The sequence below is a fragment of the Scyliorhinus canicula genome, chromosome 9, assembly GCF_902713615.1.
Source record: "Scyliorhinus canicula chromosome 9, sScyCan1.1, whole genome shotgun sequence".
NCBI lineage: Eukaryota > Metazoa > Chordata > Chondrichthyes > Carcharhiniformes > Scyliorhinidae > Scyliorhinus > Scyliorhinus canicula.
Genome location: NC_052154.1, coordinates 125,808,104 through 125,826,647, shown reverse-complemented (window position 1 = coordinate 125,826,647; position 18,544 = coordinate 125,808,104). Strand labels below are relative to the sequence as shown.

The 18,544-nt window shown below is 45.3% G+C and overlaps 1 protein-coding gene across 11 annotated transcripts in view; it reads left to right on the top strand.

Moving 5' to 3' along the window:
- The window catches only part of LOC119971661 (von Willebrand factor C and EGF domain-containing protein-like), a 490,550-nt gene that overhangs the window by 183,128 nt on the left and 288,878 nt on the right, over nucleotides 1-18,544 (top strand). For all 11 annotated transcript variants that reach the window (XR_005461886.1, XR_005461887.1, XM_038807512.1 and 8 more), the window contains exons 5-6: nucleotides 928-1,047; nucleotides 14,756-14,908. Coding sequence is in view for 9 of the 11 variants with exons in the window: in XM_038807512.1 (XP_038663440.1) it covers nucleotides 928-1,047; nucleotides 14,756-14,908 (273 nt within the window). In the remaining 2 variants the exon portion in view is untranslated. The remainder of the gene's footprint in view (nucleotides 1-927; nucleotides 1,048-14,755; nucleotides 14,909-18,544) is intronic.

The following is an 18,544-nucleotide window of genomic DNA, read 5'->3' as shown; positions in this document are numbered from 1 at the left end:
CACAGGTTTCCTTCCACAGTCCAAAGAAGTGCAACTTAGGTGGATTGTCCATGCTAAATTATCCTTAGGGTCCAAAGATGTGCAGGTTAGATGGGGTTACGGGGATAGGGTGGGAAAGTGAGTCTAGGTAGGGTGCTGAGGAAAGGTGTGACTCGATGGCCAAATGGCCTCCTTTCGGAGTTCTGTGGTTCTATAGCTAAAAGCCACTTTCAGCAGTGCCTCGCTCTGCCACTTTCACGCTGGACCTGTGGATATTCAGAAGCTATTCTGCCTACCTCAGGGTAGGTTCAGAGCTGTCTCTGCCTTTGCACTGCTTTCAAATTGTTGATGTAAATCGGACTAAGAAGTTGTCCCAGCATCAATCCATTGGGCACCTCACTCTGTACTTCCTCTGGCACCACAGTAATGACTGAAAAGTTCACATTTGCTGCTCAGGTTTTTAACACGACCCTGCAGTAGAGGAAAGCATTTGGGATCTAATGGGTGTGGCCTTTCCTCGGTGAGTAATGAAAATTCAACATTGCTGATCCTACTGAGTATACTGATTTGACATTCTGAATGGTTTTCTCCCACAGAATTGTTGCATTTTAAGCTGAGATGGGTTTGTTGAGTGTGGAGACTTTAAATGGTATTTATTGATTTCCTTACTCGTATTTCTCCAGTCAGTGCTTTGCTCCTGGCAGGCAGGATAGATGAACCTACTAGGGAACATGAGAGAGAGGCCTGGGCTGGCTTCATTCTTATGCTCTACTGGTTCACTATTTCTTTGCTTGTCCTCACTTCTATTATTGGTTTTTTAAGTGTAAACCACCCACTTCCTCTCTGCTATTTTCCCACTTCCTGAATGCAGCATCTCCCTCCCTCCTGCTTCGTTGTTCATTGCTGAATACTTTCAGACACTCAATAAAGATTTCCATTGTTTTGCAGGAAACCCACCCTCATGCCTGAACATGCACTGTGACCAAAGCTGTGCTCTAATTGGAGGGATGCCTGTTTGCAGTTGCTATGGTGGTTACTCTCTGGGAAAGGATGGGAAGACCTGCTATGGTAAGTGATGTGACCATCAATTCACTAGACACACGATTGGAAGTAAACTGTGGTTTTAATAGTCTTGCCAGCCTGCGACCAGAGTAACTGAGAGCAGGCTATGGCTGCAGAACATTATACTTCCGGTTAGTGGGAGGAGCCATGGGCGGAGCCAAGGGTGGAGCCCAGAACAAACTCCTCATCTCCCCCTATGGGCAGAGCCGCACAACGGCTCACATACAGAGCCCACAAGGACACAAAACAACACAAGGCAATACAGTGTGAATTACGAAGCAAATAATTCACCACTGTAAGACTGATTGAAACTAATGTTGAAGGAGGTAGCACAGTTCTGTAACCACTTCCTTAGTGAGCCTGAGAAACCTCCGGCATTGTTGCTGGCTCATGTGAAGGTATGGGAAGCGACCTCTGAAAACCTGTGGTTGTTAGGACTTTGTTTTGAGAACACACCTCGCATAGCTTCCCCTCTCCGCAGAGTTTGCTCCATTTGTTACCCAGAGAGGCACTTTGATGGAGTTTTTTGCAGACCGTAAGCACCATCCTCTGCCCTCCCTGAATGGATGCATAATCTCCAAACAACAGCCTACAGCAATATTGCAACATGTGGTGATCCACCACTGTGTAATTGTGTGTGTGCCTGTATTAGGTGATGTACAGCAGTACCTGTATTACAGGTTTGTCGGTAAACCCCTGCCGGCTAGCTCCGCCCACAGGGAGCAGTATAAATATTCATGAGTTCTCCTGAGCTGCCATTCTACCAGCTGCAGTTGAAGGATAACATCTCACAGTAATATAGCCTCTCTTGTACCGGTTCGAGTCTTTGTGTGCAATTGTTAGCGCATCAATTTATTACCGTGAGATTTTCCGCATCATGGACATCAGAATTAAACCCGACCGCTTGCAGCTGGATCCGCAATCGCTGAACGCCAGAAAAGACTTTAACCACTGGCTGGCTGTCTTCGAGGCCTACATCACCTCAGCGGACCCCGCACTGTCGGAAGCTCAGAAAATTCAACTCCTCTACTCAAGGTTGAGCTCCAGCGTGTTCCCGCTGATACAGGACGCGCCGAATTATGCTCGCGCCATGGAACCCCTTAAAGAAAATTACGTCCAGAAGACGAACACTCTGTTTGCAAGGCATGTGCTCGCCACTCGCGTACAACTACCTGGTGAGTCGATTGAAGACTTCAGGCGGGCCTTTATCCCTCTTGTACGGGACTGCGGCTGCCAGGCCGTCACGGCCACGGAACATTACAATCTCCTCATACGTGATGCATTTGTGACGGGGATTGCATCGGACCCCATCCGGCAACGACTGCTGGAAGGGGTCACGCTCGACCTAACGGCGACAAAGACTTTATCACTCTCCGTGATGGTCGCTTCTCGTAATGTACAGTCCTACCCTGTTTGCCGTGCGGCCCACCCATCCTACTCCTCGTGGATCCCGCAATCGACACCCCGACTGGGGCCACTGCCGCGCAATATGCCTGCGTTGCTCGCAACACCGTGCACTCTGGGGGTCCTCGCTGCTACTTCTGTGGCCAACAGAAGCACCCCCGCCAGCGCTGCCCGGCCCGCTCCGCGACCTGTAGATCCTGTGGCAAGAAAGGCCATTTTGCAGCGGTGTGTCAGACCCGCGCAGTTGCCGCTATCGCGCCCCACCTCTCTCCCTACCCTCAGCCGATCATGCAATGGGCGCGCCATCCTCTGCTCCCGGGGCCACGTGCGACCAGTGGGCACCGCCATCTTCTCCCGCCAGGTCCACGTGCGGCCCATGGGCACCGCCATCTTGCGCCGCCCCCACAACGTGCGCACCATGGGCGCCGCCATCTCCCATCCCAGGTCCACGTGCGGCCAGTGGGCACCGCCATCTTGCCCCGCCCCCACAACATGCGCACCATGGATGCCGCCATCTTGCCCCACGCCCGCAACGTGCGCTGCATGGGCGCCGCCATCTTCTCCCCCACAGGTACTTTGGACGCCGCCATTTTGTCCTCCCCTCGGGACTGGTTCGTGGGACCTGGGTCGCTGCCGCTCCTCGTCGGACTTCTTGGACAATCGGCCGCTGCTCGCCTCTATGACGCTCGACCAGTCCCGTCCTCACAACCTGGCTACCGCTTCGACGATGGTGCACATCAACGGCCACGCGACCTACTGCCTCCTAGACTCCGGGAGCACTGATAGCTTCATCCATCCGGACAATGAAGATACAGCACAATCTAATTTCCAGACAGTAACCAGTAGGATCCCTTGAGCAATGCATTCTTGCCGTGTCACATGACTATAAATCTACAATGTTTCTGATGTCAGACTGCATCTCAAGCATGAAATACAACATCAAGGGGAGCTCAGGTACTAGTTACAGGACTCAACACTCCCTTCATAATATTTGGGAAGAAGGAGATACGGAATTTACTTTCCCTTCAAACAGATGAAACGTGTCCCATTATAGGATGCTATGAAGGACACTAGTGAATTGAACAAGAGGCTTAATGACATTCTGCAATGCTCCTGGCATTTTGCAACACCCAATTTATTAATCTTAACTTTAGTTGTTGTTCTCGTTTGTGAGCTGTATGTTGTGTGAGCTTGAGAAAACAGATGTGGCGTAAAGATGACTGGGAACATATTGCATCACATTGTAAAAGGGTTTCACGTTTCATGTGTGCAGCAGGTATATTAATGTTACTGGGGTCCCGGACTTTAACTGCTGCCCAGGGAGCTCAGGGGACACCATTCTGGCTACAGTTAAGGTTTGGGATTGAGTTTCACAGAAGATTTATACCAAATGCATGACATGCACCTTCATCCAAAAATCCAGGTGCACCCGTCCCTTACACATAAATCAGACCTTGCCCCTCGAGTACTTTTAAATTTGAGTGGCTCCGACCTTGATTCCAGTATCGCTGTGGAAATATAAATAATGTAGCACTTATGTCTCCAACAGACCAATGCGCAAAGTCAGAGGATAAACCTCCTAAATCCCAAACCCAGAATCAAGGATTGTTACAGATGGAGGCCATTCAGCCTGTTTTGTCTGAGCAGGCTCTCCGTAGGAGCAATTTATCAATTGTTTCATTTGGCGCAAATTTACCATAATAATTGATCAGCCCAAAAATGACCTTAATTTTACATTTTGAGGATGTGGCACTTTTAACATTGTTGACATTTTCTTTGGTTCCTTGTGTAAATCATCTTTGTTGATAATGTGACCAAGGTAATTTATGGATGACTTGAAAAAGTTGCACTTTTCCTTCTAAACTATCAGGTTGTGGCTCTGTAACTGCTTCAGGGTAAGTGTTCCTGCTCACTTGAACCATTGATGAGTATGTCATCTAAATAGCATTGCACTCCATTCAACCCACTTACGATTTCATCCATGAATCTGAAAAAGCAGGTGGCGATGTTATTCCAAAAGGAAGTCTTCTGTAATGAGACAGACCTTTGTGCGTTGCAATGGTGGGTAGTGGCTGTGATTCGACAGTCATATTCATCTGCAGATATGGCTGCAAAAGATCAATTTAACTGAATTTCTGTACTCCAGAAAGTCCAGCAAGCAAATCAGCGACAGTGGATAATTATCTAAGCACAAAACATGTTAACAGTAGTTTTAAAATCGCCACAAATTCTCAATACGCCATCTCGTTTTAATACGGGAATTACTGAGCCTCTTGTAAGGGTACTAGTCTGGGAGCTCTGTTGACGATGCCTCTGCAGTTCTCGCCGGCCAGGTACTCCACAAGGCCGGTGGTAGTGGAGAGCTTGAGGGCGTGGGAACGTGGCGACAGCACTTGAGGCTTGAGGGGGCCTCGGTTTGGGCCCTGATCTGTGGGAATCACAGGTTTGCTCCGGGGTAACTGGATGGGGGTTTTCAGGGTTGGCAGCAGGCGGGCATTGAGAGGTTTGGAGATTTGTTCGTGGAGGGCAGCTTCCCAAGTTTAGAAGGATTAGCGGAGGAGTATGAGTTGTCCAGTGGAAATGGGTTCTGGTATCTGCAGGTGTTGTCCTTTCCTTATCTGCTGCACCTGGGGTTGCTGGATAAGGTGCTGTGGAGAGTAAGGGTTGGAGAGGGCAAGGTGTCAGAGTTATATCAGGAATTGGTGGACTGGGAGGGCACCCCGATGGGAGTAGTTAAACAAAAGTGGGAGGAGGAGCTGGGTGGAGAGCTGGAGGCTGGGTTATGGGAGGAAGCTTTGAGGAGGGTGAATGGGCCCTCCTTGTGCACCAGGCTGAGTGTCATTCAATTTAAGGCAGTCCACAGGGCACATATGACAGTGGCCAGAATGAGCAGGTTCTTTGAGGGGGTGGAGGATAGGTGTGGGCGATGTCTGGGGGTCCCCATGTACCATGTCCACATATTTTGGGCCTGCCTGAAGTGGCAGGGATTTGATGGGGGTTCGCTGATGTGATGTCAGAGGTACTGAGGATGAAGGTTGTTCCCAGTCCAGAATTGACAGTGTTTGGAGTGTCGGAAGACCCAGGAGTCCAGGGGGTGAGAGAGGCCGACGTTCTGGCCTTTTCCTCTTTGCTAGACCAGAGACGGATCCTGTTGGGGTGGAGGGACTCAGGGCCTCCGAAACCGGGGATGTGGGTGAGCGAACTCGCGGATTTCCTTAGATTGGAGAAAATTTAATTTGCCTTAAGGGGGAGATGGAAACCATTCATTGACTTCTTCCAGGACAGCTAAGTCAGCAGGGAGAGGCGGGTGGGGGTTTGGATGAAGCAGAAAGTGGAGGCAGAGAGGGTGGGGGTAGGTAGGGAGGGTGGGTTGCGGTTGTTGACTATTGAGTTAAGCTGTGTTCTCCTGTTCGTTATCTCTTGGTTATCTTTTTCATCCTGGTTGTGGTTTTGTTTGATGTTTATTTATATATGCCTTAATAAACATATTTTTAAAAAAAGGAATTATTTGTGTTGCCCAATCACTTGTAGCTACAGGTTCAATGACTCCTGCCCTTGCTAATCTTTCAACTCCAGTCACAGAGCCGAGTGAATCTTTGAACACCACCTCCTACTTCTTCAGGAATGTTGAAAATTGCTCGTTGAATACACAAATTGATTGACTGTTCCCCAGTTAAATCTAATTTTAGCCAACCATGCCCTGTCAAATAGAGCAGGAAAGTTCCCACGGACAACATGAGGAGGCAACTTTGCCGTCTGCCCATTTGCTTCTACGTTTGCCATAATGCATCCTTTTAATGGTACAACATCTTCAGTGTCTGTCCAAGATGACATTTGACGGTCTTATAGGCAGATGCTTCAGCTTTTGATGATAAATTGTCTCAGATACTAGTGATACTGCTACACCCGTATTCTCTTCCATTTTAATTTCATGATCTTCGAATTTTGGATATGCCCAAAGACATTATTGATCGCCCTGCATTGACAAGACACCTAGCTTAAGCTTTTGCTTTTGCTCGGTTTTGCTGACTTTTGAGTGACCTTGAGCTTCATCCACTAATTTGTAGACACTGCTGGATTGTGTGCTTCTATTATTCTTCTTGTACTTTCTTGGTCTGGAAGTTCTCTGAGCAGAACATGCTTTGGCAATGTGGTCCTTCTTGCCACAGTTCTTGCATTTGTTCGATTTACCCTAGCATTCCCTCTCTGAGTGTCCAACCTGTGTACAACAGTGACATGGTTGCACCTTTGCGACCTTGTTCCTTAAGGTATCCATTTTATGGATCTTCTTTCCAGCCCCTATCTGTGAAGCTTCTTTCATTGCAAGCTCCATAAAGGTAATAACTTCTACAGAAGCTTTTAGAGTTAAATCACTTACGGTATACAGCTTCCTCTGAATTGCCTCACTGCATAATCCACAAGCTAAACCTGTCTCGAAGAGTATCATCTAGTTTGTACCAAATTCATAATACCTAGCTAATATGCTTAAAGACGCTATAAACTGTGAAATTATTTCACCTTCTTTGTGACGACAGGAGTGGAATTGGAACCTTCGAGAAATCAAGAATTCTTTGCAAGAGAAGAGAGAAATCTCCCTCTGAGATTTTCATTAATTCATTTTAGAACTTGCCTCCAGCTTTGTTGGGAGACCAAAATTCTGCAGCAGAATAAAGTTTTTTACGTCCAACTGAGTTGAGAAATGTTGCAAACTTTAGGTCCTTCATATGAATTCCATGTTTCATAATCCTCAAACGCGTCCATGGCACCTAACTTTTCTGCCATTTTTGAATCCTGGGTTTTAGTGTCTACACTTCCTCCATTCCAACTGTGTTGGAAAGTAAGGCACAAACAATCCCTTGAATAAATAACTGGCAAGTCTTTCGCTTTTGTGCCTGAGTATTTTGATTTTCCGACCAGTAGTGACCCATGTAGAGTCGGGAGAGTTTGAAATCCCCGTTCCCCACAGCCTGTGTCGCTTTGCCACGTGCACAGTCCCTGCGTCCTAGACTCAATTTCCATTTCCAACAAAAACAAATCTTCCTCTATTGTTGGTCTTCGTACTCACAGTCGCTGTTGTAAACTTTTGTTAAACCATCTCATCGGTGACAGTACTTTGTCCGACGTCTGTCAGTGTGTGCAAGTCCGGTCCCAAGAATTTTCCATTGCTCCCGATGCTGACCCAGTTAGTCGACAAGAAGCATCTTTCCAGAGATCTTTTTTCTGCCTCAATCCTCTGCATCGGGTTTCTCTCCTGTGTATTTCTTTGTTGACGTAAAGAGAAAAGGTATGGAGGTTCCCACAGTCTGGAATCTTGTAAAACGCGGTGAGAGGTTTATTAAGGGTGTTGCTCAAAACGATAAAGATGGTGATCTGTGTTATATTACTTGTTAGTAATATGTTGTTACTCTTTGCTTTATACTTCCAGAATGGTCTGATGGTTAGATTCAAAAGAAACTACTAATCTTCAAATGAAAGCAAAATAGGTTTAATGAATAACGAATTGAATAATGTTGAGTTTGTTCATTCTTACAAAACTATAACTGATGATAAAGTAATTCAGAATAAGTATCAACTATATTTGTGCTAACTATGCTATTATATAGCTCTCTAACACTCTGCTGTCTAGTCATTCCTGGTTGAAGGGACCCAAGATCCTTTGAGTTCACATATTTATACATGAATCTAGTGCTGCCATCCAGTGGTTGTCTTACACTATGATGTAGTAATTAACCCTTTATATATCTCCATCTCTCTCTCTCTCTCTCTATATATATATATATATATATATATGCACTCCACTGACGTCACTACACATCACGTGACGCAGAACCAGTAAGAATGCATTCCCAGATGCATTTTTAAAAAAAAATTTAGATTACCCAATTATTTTTTCCAATTAAGGGGCAATTTAGCATGGCCAATCCACCTACTCTGCACATTTTTGGGTTGTGGGGGTGAAACCCACGCAGACACGGGGAGAATGTGCAAACTCCACACGGACAGTGACCCAGAGCCGGGATCGAACCTGGGACCTCAGCGTCGTGAGGCGGTTGTGCTAACCACTAGGCCACCGTGCTGCCTCATTCCCAGATGCATAACACAAATACTGAACATTAGCTACTTGAAACGTTTTTTCCCTCTGTTGCCATTGCTTCTTTTGCCAATTATCTTTAATCTATGTCCTCTTGTTCTCGTAACTTTGATCAACAGGAGCAGCTTCTTCCTATCCACTGTCCATTCAACCTTTTCTTTCTAAGGCCCTACTTTTCCAATCTATTCCCTGAAGTTCCTCCTCACTGGGACTAGTCTTGTGAATCTTTTCTGCATCCTCTCTAATGCCTTCACATTTTCTCGAAAGTGTACCGCCCAGAACTGGACATAATAATCCAGCTAAGGCTGAGCTGGTGTTCTGTACACATTTAACAGAACTCCCTTACTTTGATATCCCATGTCCTTATTAACAAAACTGAGGTTACTGGGTGATTTATTAACCTCTCACTCAACCTGTCCTGTCACCTTCAATGATTTATGCATATATACACCCAGGCTCCATTGTCCGACACATTGTTAATATTGGAAAATAGAAATGATTGCCTTGGGCTACATTGTTGGCACTTGTGGATCTTGATCTTGGCAGAAAGGTATAACTGTCTGCAGAAAATTTGTATTGATTCTGGAACGTTCAAGGGGCTTCAGGTGATTTTCAGTTGCTGTCAGTGATCTGAAATTCATCATCAACGCAAACACCGAGAATCCGAAGCACAAGCTAAGAAATAGGGAGAATCCAGACACCTGGCAATAAACAGGGAGAAGAAGAAACTGTCCCTATCACCATACTTGGCCATAATTAATCAAAACATTGGAGGATAACAACAGTTTATAGTAAAAGACAAGAGAAACTGAAACTGGTCAAACTTATTCAAACATTTGTAAAGTTGGCTTGAGGACATTTTGAATTAAAATCAACATCTCAATGGACATGGGACATTTACAACATTATAAATCATTTAAAATCAGATGCAATGAAAGCTTATTCTGAATTGTAATTTCCTGCAACACATTGTAAATCACCTGAAAATGCATTCTCAGAGTGGTCTCCACTTGCATTGTGCGTTGAATGCAGGATTTTATATATATTGGATCATAAACATTTAGCAATCTAAGGGTTAACAGCCTGGGTTAGAGTGTGTTTCACTGCAGTAGTCATATTTTTAAAAGGAATCTTATTTTGCAAGACCAGAAAGCTTTTCAGACACTTTTCATCAGAGTTAAAAAACCTGGGCTAATGCACAGTTGGTTGACTGTGGGGAGTCTCTGGGGAGGTAATGTGTTTCCAGCTTGGGAAGATGATATAATTGCTGCGTGGAGCTAAGGTGTTCTGCCATTTTGAGACGCTTTTGAGTCGAGTTCTGATCTGGCTACCCTTTAGACCACAAGTAAGGTATTTTGTTCTCACAGTAGGATAGTTAAAAAAGGATTCATAGTATTTGAAGCACTACAGACTTGTCTGAGGACAAGGAGAAGCTAAAATAAAGCAGTTGAAATAGCCGTTGTAAGCCATCCAGACAGAGTAAAGTAACGGATGCCCTCTTTGGCCAGGCAGAAAACTACATGTGCCAAGTCCAACAAGGTGCCTGGGCAGCAGGATTCTCCATGATCGCTGGGATAACCCATGTTCAGGTGAAGATAGATGGCATGTTTTTCGCATTGCGCACACCGGGCGGTCTGGAGTGCCATACATCAACAGGAAGGGGTTCCACTTCCTGAAAATCCAGCTCGTGTGCAACCACCGCATGAAGATCATGTACATGTGTGCACACTTCCCAGGGAGTGTGCAGGACAGCTACATCCGAGGGCAGTCAGACATCCCCAGCCGCTTCAAGGACCACCCCGGGATGGCTGGTTGGCTCTTGAGGGATAAGGGGTACCCATGAAGATGTGGCTAATGATGCCAGTGCAGAGACTGGTGACCAATAGAGTCCAGATGGAAGAAGGCCCATGTGGCCACTTGGGCTGTGATTGAGCAATGCATCAGACTTTTCAAAGTGTGGTTCCGATACCTTGACCGCTCTGACGGTGCATTGCAGTACACCACCAGAGAGTCGCAAATTTGTCGTGGCCTGCTGTGCCCTCCAAAACCTGGCACCACAGTGGGGTGCCGCTGCCTTCGGCGGGAGAATGGACATGTGTTGAGTGGGAGGGTTAGGTCAGTCTGTATGGCATTAACAACTCACATTTGTCAGGTGATCTGTGTGGGGGCAAGTGAATGCTCTGACCTTTATGGTGGTCACTGCTCGGTCCTCGAACACTCCCGCGATATCCAGGGCCCGTTCCTCATAGGGGGTGAGGACTCTGATGCCTAGCACCCTGTCGCCTGTCTGGGCCCTGGCTGTGGGCCAATCTCTCCTGTGGGGACACAGAGGAGGCATCGTTTGCCGCACGCGTGTTTACTCATGGGGCAGGGTGGGGTGGGGGGGGGGGGGGGGGGGGGGGGGGAATCTAGCGGGGTGGTGGGGACCAGCATGATGTTGCCGATTATGGTGACGTTCCAGTGGATTTTCCAGTGGAGTCACGACAAACTACAGCTTTAAGTGAGCAATATTGATGTTCCATTCGAAGGTGATGTCATCATTTCTTGAAGTGCACAAACAGAATCTGTTATTAATATGAATGGAATGGAAAAGTAACAGAATAAATACCACTTTCTCATAGGTGAAACGCGTTCAAACTTTTGTTTGACAGGTTCCGACCCCGGCATGAAAAATCATGCGAAACAAATCCAACACGTACCAAATGCTGCACCACTCACTCAACATAAGGAAAGCACACTGAATATTTCAGCACAGCATTTCCACACCAGTCAAACCCACCCGCCAGGCCCTCTCCCAGTGAAAATAAATATGTCGTACAATAATAAAGCATTCAATAACTTTCACCCTGAAATCAACTGGAAACTGCAATTTCAACACCGCTGTATATTTCAAAGATTATTAACTGATGGCACAGTGGTTAGCACTGTTGCCTGACAGCACCAGGGACCCGAGCTCAATTCTGACCTTGAGTGACTGTCTGTGGAGTTTGCACTTTCTCCCCGTGTCTGTTTGGGTTTCCTGCAGATGCTCCGGTTTCCTCCCCACTGTCCAAAGATGTGCAGGCTAGGTGGATTGGCCACATTAAATTGCATCTTTGTGTCCAAAGGTTAAATGGGGCTGCGGGGATAGGGCGGGGAGTGGGCTTGGCGGGGGGGGCTCTTACTAAGTGTAAGTACATACCCGATGGACCAAATGGCCTCCTTTGACACTGTAGGGTTTCTATGATTCTAGCCCAACGTAGAGATGAGATGATAATAGAAAAATGAATCAATTGTAGAAAACACATTTGCTGAACAACAACTTTTAATTTTAACTGTGATTTTTTTTGAAAAGAAACACAAAGATATATGCACGACTTTTGTATCTTCGAATTTGTATGTTCAAATGTCAGTGGGGCAGAACTTACTGTCAGAATAACAGTGAAGCCCGTTAATGATGCCTCAGTCTGATTCATTGAGCAAGGACACAGTTGCATGCCATGTACACATAGGTCCCAGGTGCTTTGTAAGAGGTCACTGTGCTACTTGCATCTCCTGCTTACTACACCTTGCTGTGCAAAAACCGTGAAAATTCATTGGTCACGGGTAAGTCTAATGAACAATGGGGCCATTTGTTTGCAGCCTACAGTAAATTCTGCTCAGGTAAATTTGCATTAAGGAAACAACTTGATTTCATGAGGAGGTAGGCAATAGCTTGCTTTGCAAGATAGTAACTAAGCCTTCAGGTGGTGGATTAAGATCAGTTTTTCATGCGGGACGTCAACGAGTGCAGCCCACCCATCCTTCTGTCTGTGTAAATGCACTGAATTATGCTTTTGATGGAAGATGCTTTTCTATTCATTGCTAAATGCAAAACGCAAAACTCATACCTAAAATCCAATGCACAACGTGCAGAAATAAGTCGAAAGATGTAACTCTCAATGTTTATCATTATCTAATGATCAAGTTTAAACTCTGTGCACTAGGAATTAGAGCACATCCAGAAAAAGAGACCAAAATAGAGTCAGGCCTGACCAATTCCACTTAGCAACGGCAAGTGGATCTCACTTCACATGCAAAGAAAAATCCGTGTATGACAACATTTAAAAGAAGTAATTTCCCAACCTCATGCTCCTGTTGGGCAGTGTAAGTTGACAAGAGGTTATGGTGCAATTTGCAAACAATTTTTGGGCCATAAATTTAAATGCTTAGAAAATAATTCACAGCGCATGTACAAATTCCCGATTTGCTTTCCTGCCAAACCCGAATCCCCAAGGAAAGTACAGTAATAACAGGCAATGTAACATTTGTACTGCAAGTGTACCCTTCGCAATGTAAAAACAGATGTTCCAATTTATCCAAATGCATTTTGGTTCATTTCATATTGGGAAAGTTTGTCCTCAAAAATGAAATAATTTTAATTTTGAAATGTTGTTTCTGAGATACAGGTCCAAATTGTTTTCATATTAAGTAATAAATTGAAATCTGTTTCATTCATAATGTATTTATTTACTTCAGTGCCTGTTGAATGAGATAGTTGAATGAATCTTCTCCCAAAACGCAACTTCACAGTAAGGACACATCTGGAAGAAAAAGTAAATTGCCCAAACAGAGCTGTAAACGTTCTTCGCTACGCAAACAATTGCAGGCATTCCCTTTAAATTGGTTCAAGCAATATCCTACGAGCAAAATAACATGGTCTAATTGATGAAGGAAGGGCTCTACAATTCAGGGGAATGTTTATTTTGACACTTTTGAGAACTGGTTGCCATCGAACATTCGGGCGGGGCGGGTGGGGGGGGGGGTGGTTATTGTTGTTCTTGATTACACTGATTACTGATTGATTGTTAATTTTCTTTTTTACTTGGAATGTGTGGGTGATATTTTGGTTTGTATACTGAAGGGGGTGCTGTTTGGGGGTTGGTATTGTATTTGTTTTTGTTTGTTTATTTGATGAAAATGAGGAGAATAAAAAGATTTTTTAAAAAACCATTCAAGTACAATGATACCTTAACTGATTACATCTCACTAACCAGCAATATGAACAATGTAGCAATGAGCACCAATATTATGCACTGCATCAGCACATAAATACGCACTGTGCACAGTGTAAGTGCAGTGTAACTTTGGGTCATTCATTCCACTTGAGCCATTGGAGAGACCGGTTCATTTACTCCTTAATGATACCCGGCCAGTGTCTGAATTCACTTTAGAACTACAGCATTGGGAATCAGAACAAGATAATGGTAGGCTGCCCAAGTCTCGGGTTTTAACAATGAACAGCAAGACAAGAGGGGGGAGATTGTTTATGGTAACCAGCTAAGTCCTTTAATTAGGATGGTAGCACAATGTATTTCTGACACTGGAGATTTATCATTTCGATTTACCCCGAAAATGAAATGGGGAATGTGTAAATGTTCCCTTCCCCACCTGTGCACCATGTTGTGCCCCTTAGAATGAAACAGAATGCGCCTGGGCCTTTAACAATGACACTGTTGTGGTCATCCCTCAGAGATTTCATAGAATTTACAGTGCAGAAGGAGGCCATTCGGCCCATCGATTCTTCACCGGCTCTTGGAAAGAGCATCCTACCCAAGGTCCACACCTCCACCCTATCCCCATAAGCCAGTAACCCCACCCAACAATAAGGGCAATTTTGGACACTATGGGCAATTTTGGACACTATGGGCAATTTAGCATGGCCAATCCACCTAACCCGCACATCTTTAGACTGTGGGAGGAAACCGGAGCACCCGGAGGAAACCCAGGCACACATGGGGAGAATGTGCAGACTCCGCACAGACAGTGACCCAAGCTGGGAATCAAACCTGGGATCCTGGAGCTGTGAAGCAATTGTGCTATCCACAATGCTACCGTGCTGCCTAATCTGTCCTGATCTATCAGGACAGGCAGCAGTGGTTTGATTTGCCCTCTAACCTTTTCCCCTCTACCTCCCTACAGGGAGATTAAGGCCTCTATGTTTTGCCTTCTATGTCACTTTCCAGAATCTGTTACTCATTGTGAAACTCTAGATTTGGAAACCTATAACTCTGTAATGCGGTGGAAAAAACATATTTTAAATGCATTTACTGTACAAGCCGTGGCATTTTTTGTCCCAGATAATAAAGCAACAAGATCTACTGTTTATCATATACAAGCTCTCAGCACAAGCCACGTAATCCAAGAATGCTTGGCTGTGACACATGGTAACTTTTCTCCTTTCTTGTGTTTACTTTTCAGATGTGGATGAATGTTCCCGGTATGGGGGTCCAAGTCTTTGTCAGCAAATCTGCAAGAACAACATCGGCAGCTACAGATGTCTCTGTTATCAGGGATACCAGCTCTTGGCCAATGGCCGCACCTGTATCACTTCAAAATATTTAGACCTAACTGGTGAGTAATTGCTTGTTAATGGAAATGATGTTTCTTCAGTGCTTCACAGGGGTATCATCGAAAGATGGATGCGGAGTCGAAGAAAGGGAGATTCAGAGGTTTACCAAAAGCTTTGTCAAAGGATTGGGTTTTTAAAACAGGTCTTAAGGGCAATGTGGTTCAGGAGAGCCTCTCATTTCCTAGCCAAAGACATAACTTTGAGCTTGAAAGTTGTAACTGCTGTAGCAGATGCTTTGGGTAGCAGAGTGTTGAGGACTATGTATTTGCACCTCAGTGAGTGGAGCGGGAATCCACCCAAGTATATCTCAGTTCTTCACAGATTATTTTGTTGATCTGTAGCTAACGGGGACCCAGGATTCAATACTTGAGCCCATGCTTCCACCCTATCCCTGTCACCCAGTAACCCCATCTAACCTTTTTGGATGCTAAGGGCAATTTATCATGGCCAATCCACCTAACCTGCACATCTTTGGACTGTGCGGGGAAACTGGAGCACCCGGAGGAAACCCAAGCAGATACGGGGAGAACGTGCAGACTCCGCACAGACGATGACCCAAGCCGGGAATCGAACCTGGGAGCCTGGAGCTAGGAAGCAGCAGTGCTAACCACTGTGCTGCCCATCATTAATGTTTCGCGCTGATCTTGTGCCTTTAATGAGTGTCCCAGATACCTCTTCTACATCATGTCCTGTGGTCATGTGGCTGTTCATTTTACATTTCCGCTGCTTATTCTGCTTACCCAGCTCTGTATCTGTCCTTATCAAATGACATCAGTGCAATCATCTAGTCAAACCAAATTCTTCTGGTATTTGCCAAAGGCGATAAACTGAATGTGATGGAAATCTGAAAATAAAAATGAAAAAAGCTGGAAATACTCGGCAGAACAGGCTGCATCAGTGCAAAAACAGGAGCCAGACAAAACTTCAGGCCTCAAATAAACTCTACTTCAGATCAAGGAAGTGTTTGAGCCCTGAAGGCTTGACTGACTCCTGTTTTTTTGCAGGTGCTGCCAGACTCACCAAGTGTTTCCAGCTTTTTCTGTCTTTATTTTCCTCCTGTCTTTGTTCCACTTGTTCCCTGATATTTGCCATTTGTTAACTTCAATGGAAAGCTTTATTTTTTGTCCTCGCTTCCAAATTATGGATGTCCAATGTAAACAGTAGCAGTTCTCACACTGACCCCAGAGGCATCCAACTAATCACCTTCTTCCATTGGTATTCAACTTCTGACAGAAAAGCCTTTTGCTTCTTCAAACCAAGCCAATTTCTGATTTACTTCAGAATTTCACCCCCCCCGGTCTTTTCCACCCCGTCCTCCTCTGCCTCATGACTTTGATCAATCTCCCATCTGGTCTTGCTAAAATCCTGAAACCAAGTCTATTGGATATCTGCTGTCCAAATAGTCCATTCGAAGTATCACTAGATTTGCCAGGCGGGGCCTGTCTTCCTCGGAGGAATGCCAACTCAACCTTTTCTTTTGCCTGAAAAAGCTTTTTAAAGTATAAACTGTCTAGTTGAATACATAATTTGCATAAATGTTAAATGAAATGCACTGATTGAATTTGTGTTAACGGAAAGAACAAATTGAAAATAAAGTTGACCTCACTTTGAATTAAGGTCATTTTTTTGGCTTTTTATAAAGTGTACTTCTGTCAGTGAAGTCAGCTTTGAAACAATCTTTAACTTAAGATCCATAGGGCGGCACGGTGGCGCACTGCTACCACACAGCCCCGAGGCCCCGGGTTCGATCCCAGCCCCAGGTCACTGTCCATGTGGAGTTTGCACATTCTTCCCGTGTCTGCGTGGGTCTCACCCCCACAACCCAAAGATGTGCAGGTTAGGTGGATTGGCCAAGCTAAATTTCCCCTTCATTGGAAAAAACAAGAATTGGGTACTCTAAATTTCTGTTTAAAAAATTTAACATTCGGAGAATTCAGACAATGTTTTCAACCATTGATTCTTGTGATAACAAAGTAGCTTTGAAAGCACATTCAGGATAATTTGGTGTCTCAACGTCATGAGGAACAATAATTGTCCCAACCATAATACCTGTTCCTCAAACCAAAGGTATTATTATCTATAGCCAAGGCACAATAAAAGCAAAATATTGCAGATGCTGGAATCTGAAACAAAAACAGAACAATGCAGGATAAACTCAGCTCGTGAGCTGGATTTATGTCTGGCAGAATCAGTGGTTGGTGAATTTGAATTCGGTGAAATAAATCAATTTGGACGAGGAGCCAAACAGCAGTAACGAAACGTAAAGCTATGGGATTGCTGTTAAAACCTACTGGCTCATGAAAGTCCTTTCAGAAAGGAAATCTGCAGTCCTTCCTTGGTCTGGACTTTATATGACTCAAGATTCACACCAATACTATTAAACTTCCCTCTGAAATGGGCTAGCAAGTCACTCCGTTCAATCAAACTGCTGCAAAAAAAGTATAATAAGAATAAGGTGAGTGATGCACTGGGGCAGCGCCGTGGGTAGCACAATTGCTTCACATCTCCAGGGCCCCTCCAGGGCCCAGGTTCGATTCCCAGCTTGGGTCACTGTCGATGCGCAGTCATGCACGCTCTCCCCGTGTCTGCATGGGTTTCCTCCCAGTACTCTGGTTTCCTCCCACAGTCCAAAGATGTGCAAGTTAGGTGGATTGGCCATGATAAATTACCCTTAGTGGCCAAAAAAAGGTTCGGTGGGGTTACTGGATTACCTTACTGGTGGAGGCATGGGCTTAAGTAGGGTGCTTTTTCCAGGGGTCGGTGTAGAATCGATGGGCCAAATGACCTCCTTCTATGACAAATGCTCTCCATTTATCGAGGTAAACGCAGCTTCAAAAACACTCAAGCTCAACAATATCCAGCCCACTTATGACACCTATCCAGCATTTTCACTCCATTCATTACAGTGGTAGCAGTGCGTACCCTGTGCAATGCGCACTGCAGCAACCCGCTAAGATTCCTTTGACAGCATCTTCCAAAACTTGTGACCTCGATACCACCTAGAAGGACAAGAGAAGCAGAAAAATGGGAACGTCACCACATGGAAGTTCCCCTCCAAACCACACATCATCCTGACTTGAAACTGTATCGCAGTTCATTCTCTGTCACTGGTAAAAGTCCAGGAACTCCCTCCCCAACAGCATCGCGTGTGTACCCACACCACATGGACTGCAGCAACTCAAGAAGGTGACGCACCACCTTGTTAAGGGCAATTAGAGGTGGGAAGCAAATGCTGTCCTAGCCAGCAATTATAGAATCATAGAATGTACAGTGCAGAAGGAGGCCATTCGGCCTATTGTATCTGCAGCAGCCCCTGGAAAGAGCACCCTACTTAAGCCCACGCATCCACCCTATCCCAGTAACCCCAACTACCCTTTTTGACTCTAAGGTGCAATTTAGCACGGCGAATCCACCTAACCAGCACATTTTTGGACTGTGGGAGGAAACTGGGGCACTGGGAAGAAACCCACACAGACACGGGGAGAAAGTGCAAACTCCACACAGACTGTGACCCGAGGCCGGATTTGAACGCGGGTCCCTGGAGCTGTGAGGCAGCAATGCTAGCCACTGTGCCGTCAATTATCACATCCCATGAAAAAACAATAAAAACAAATCGACCACTGAACATTGACCAAGTA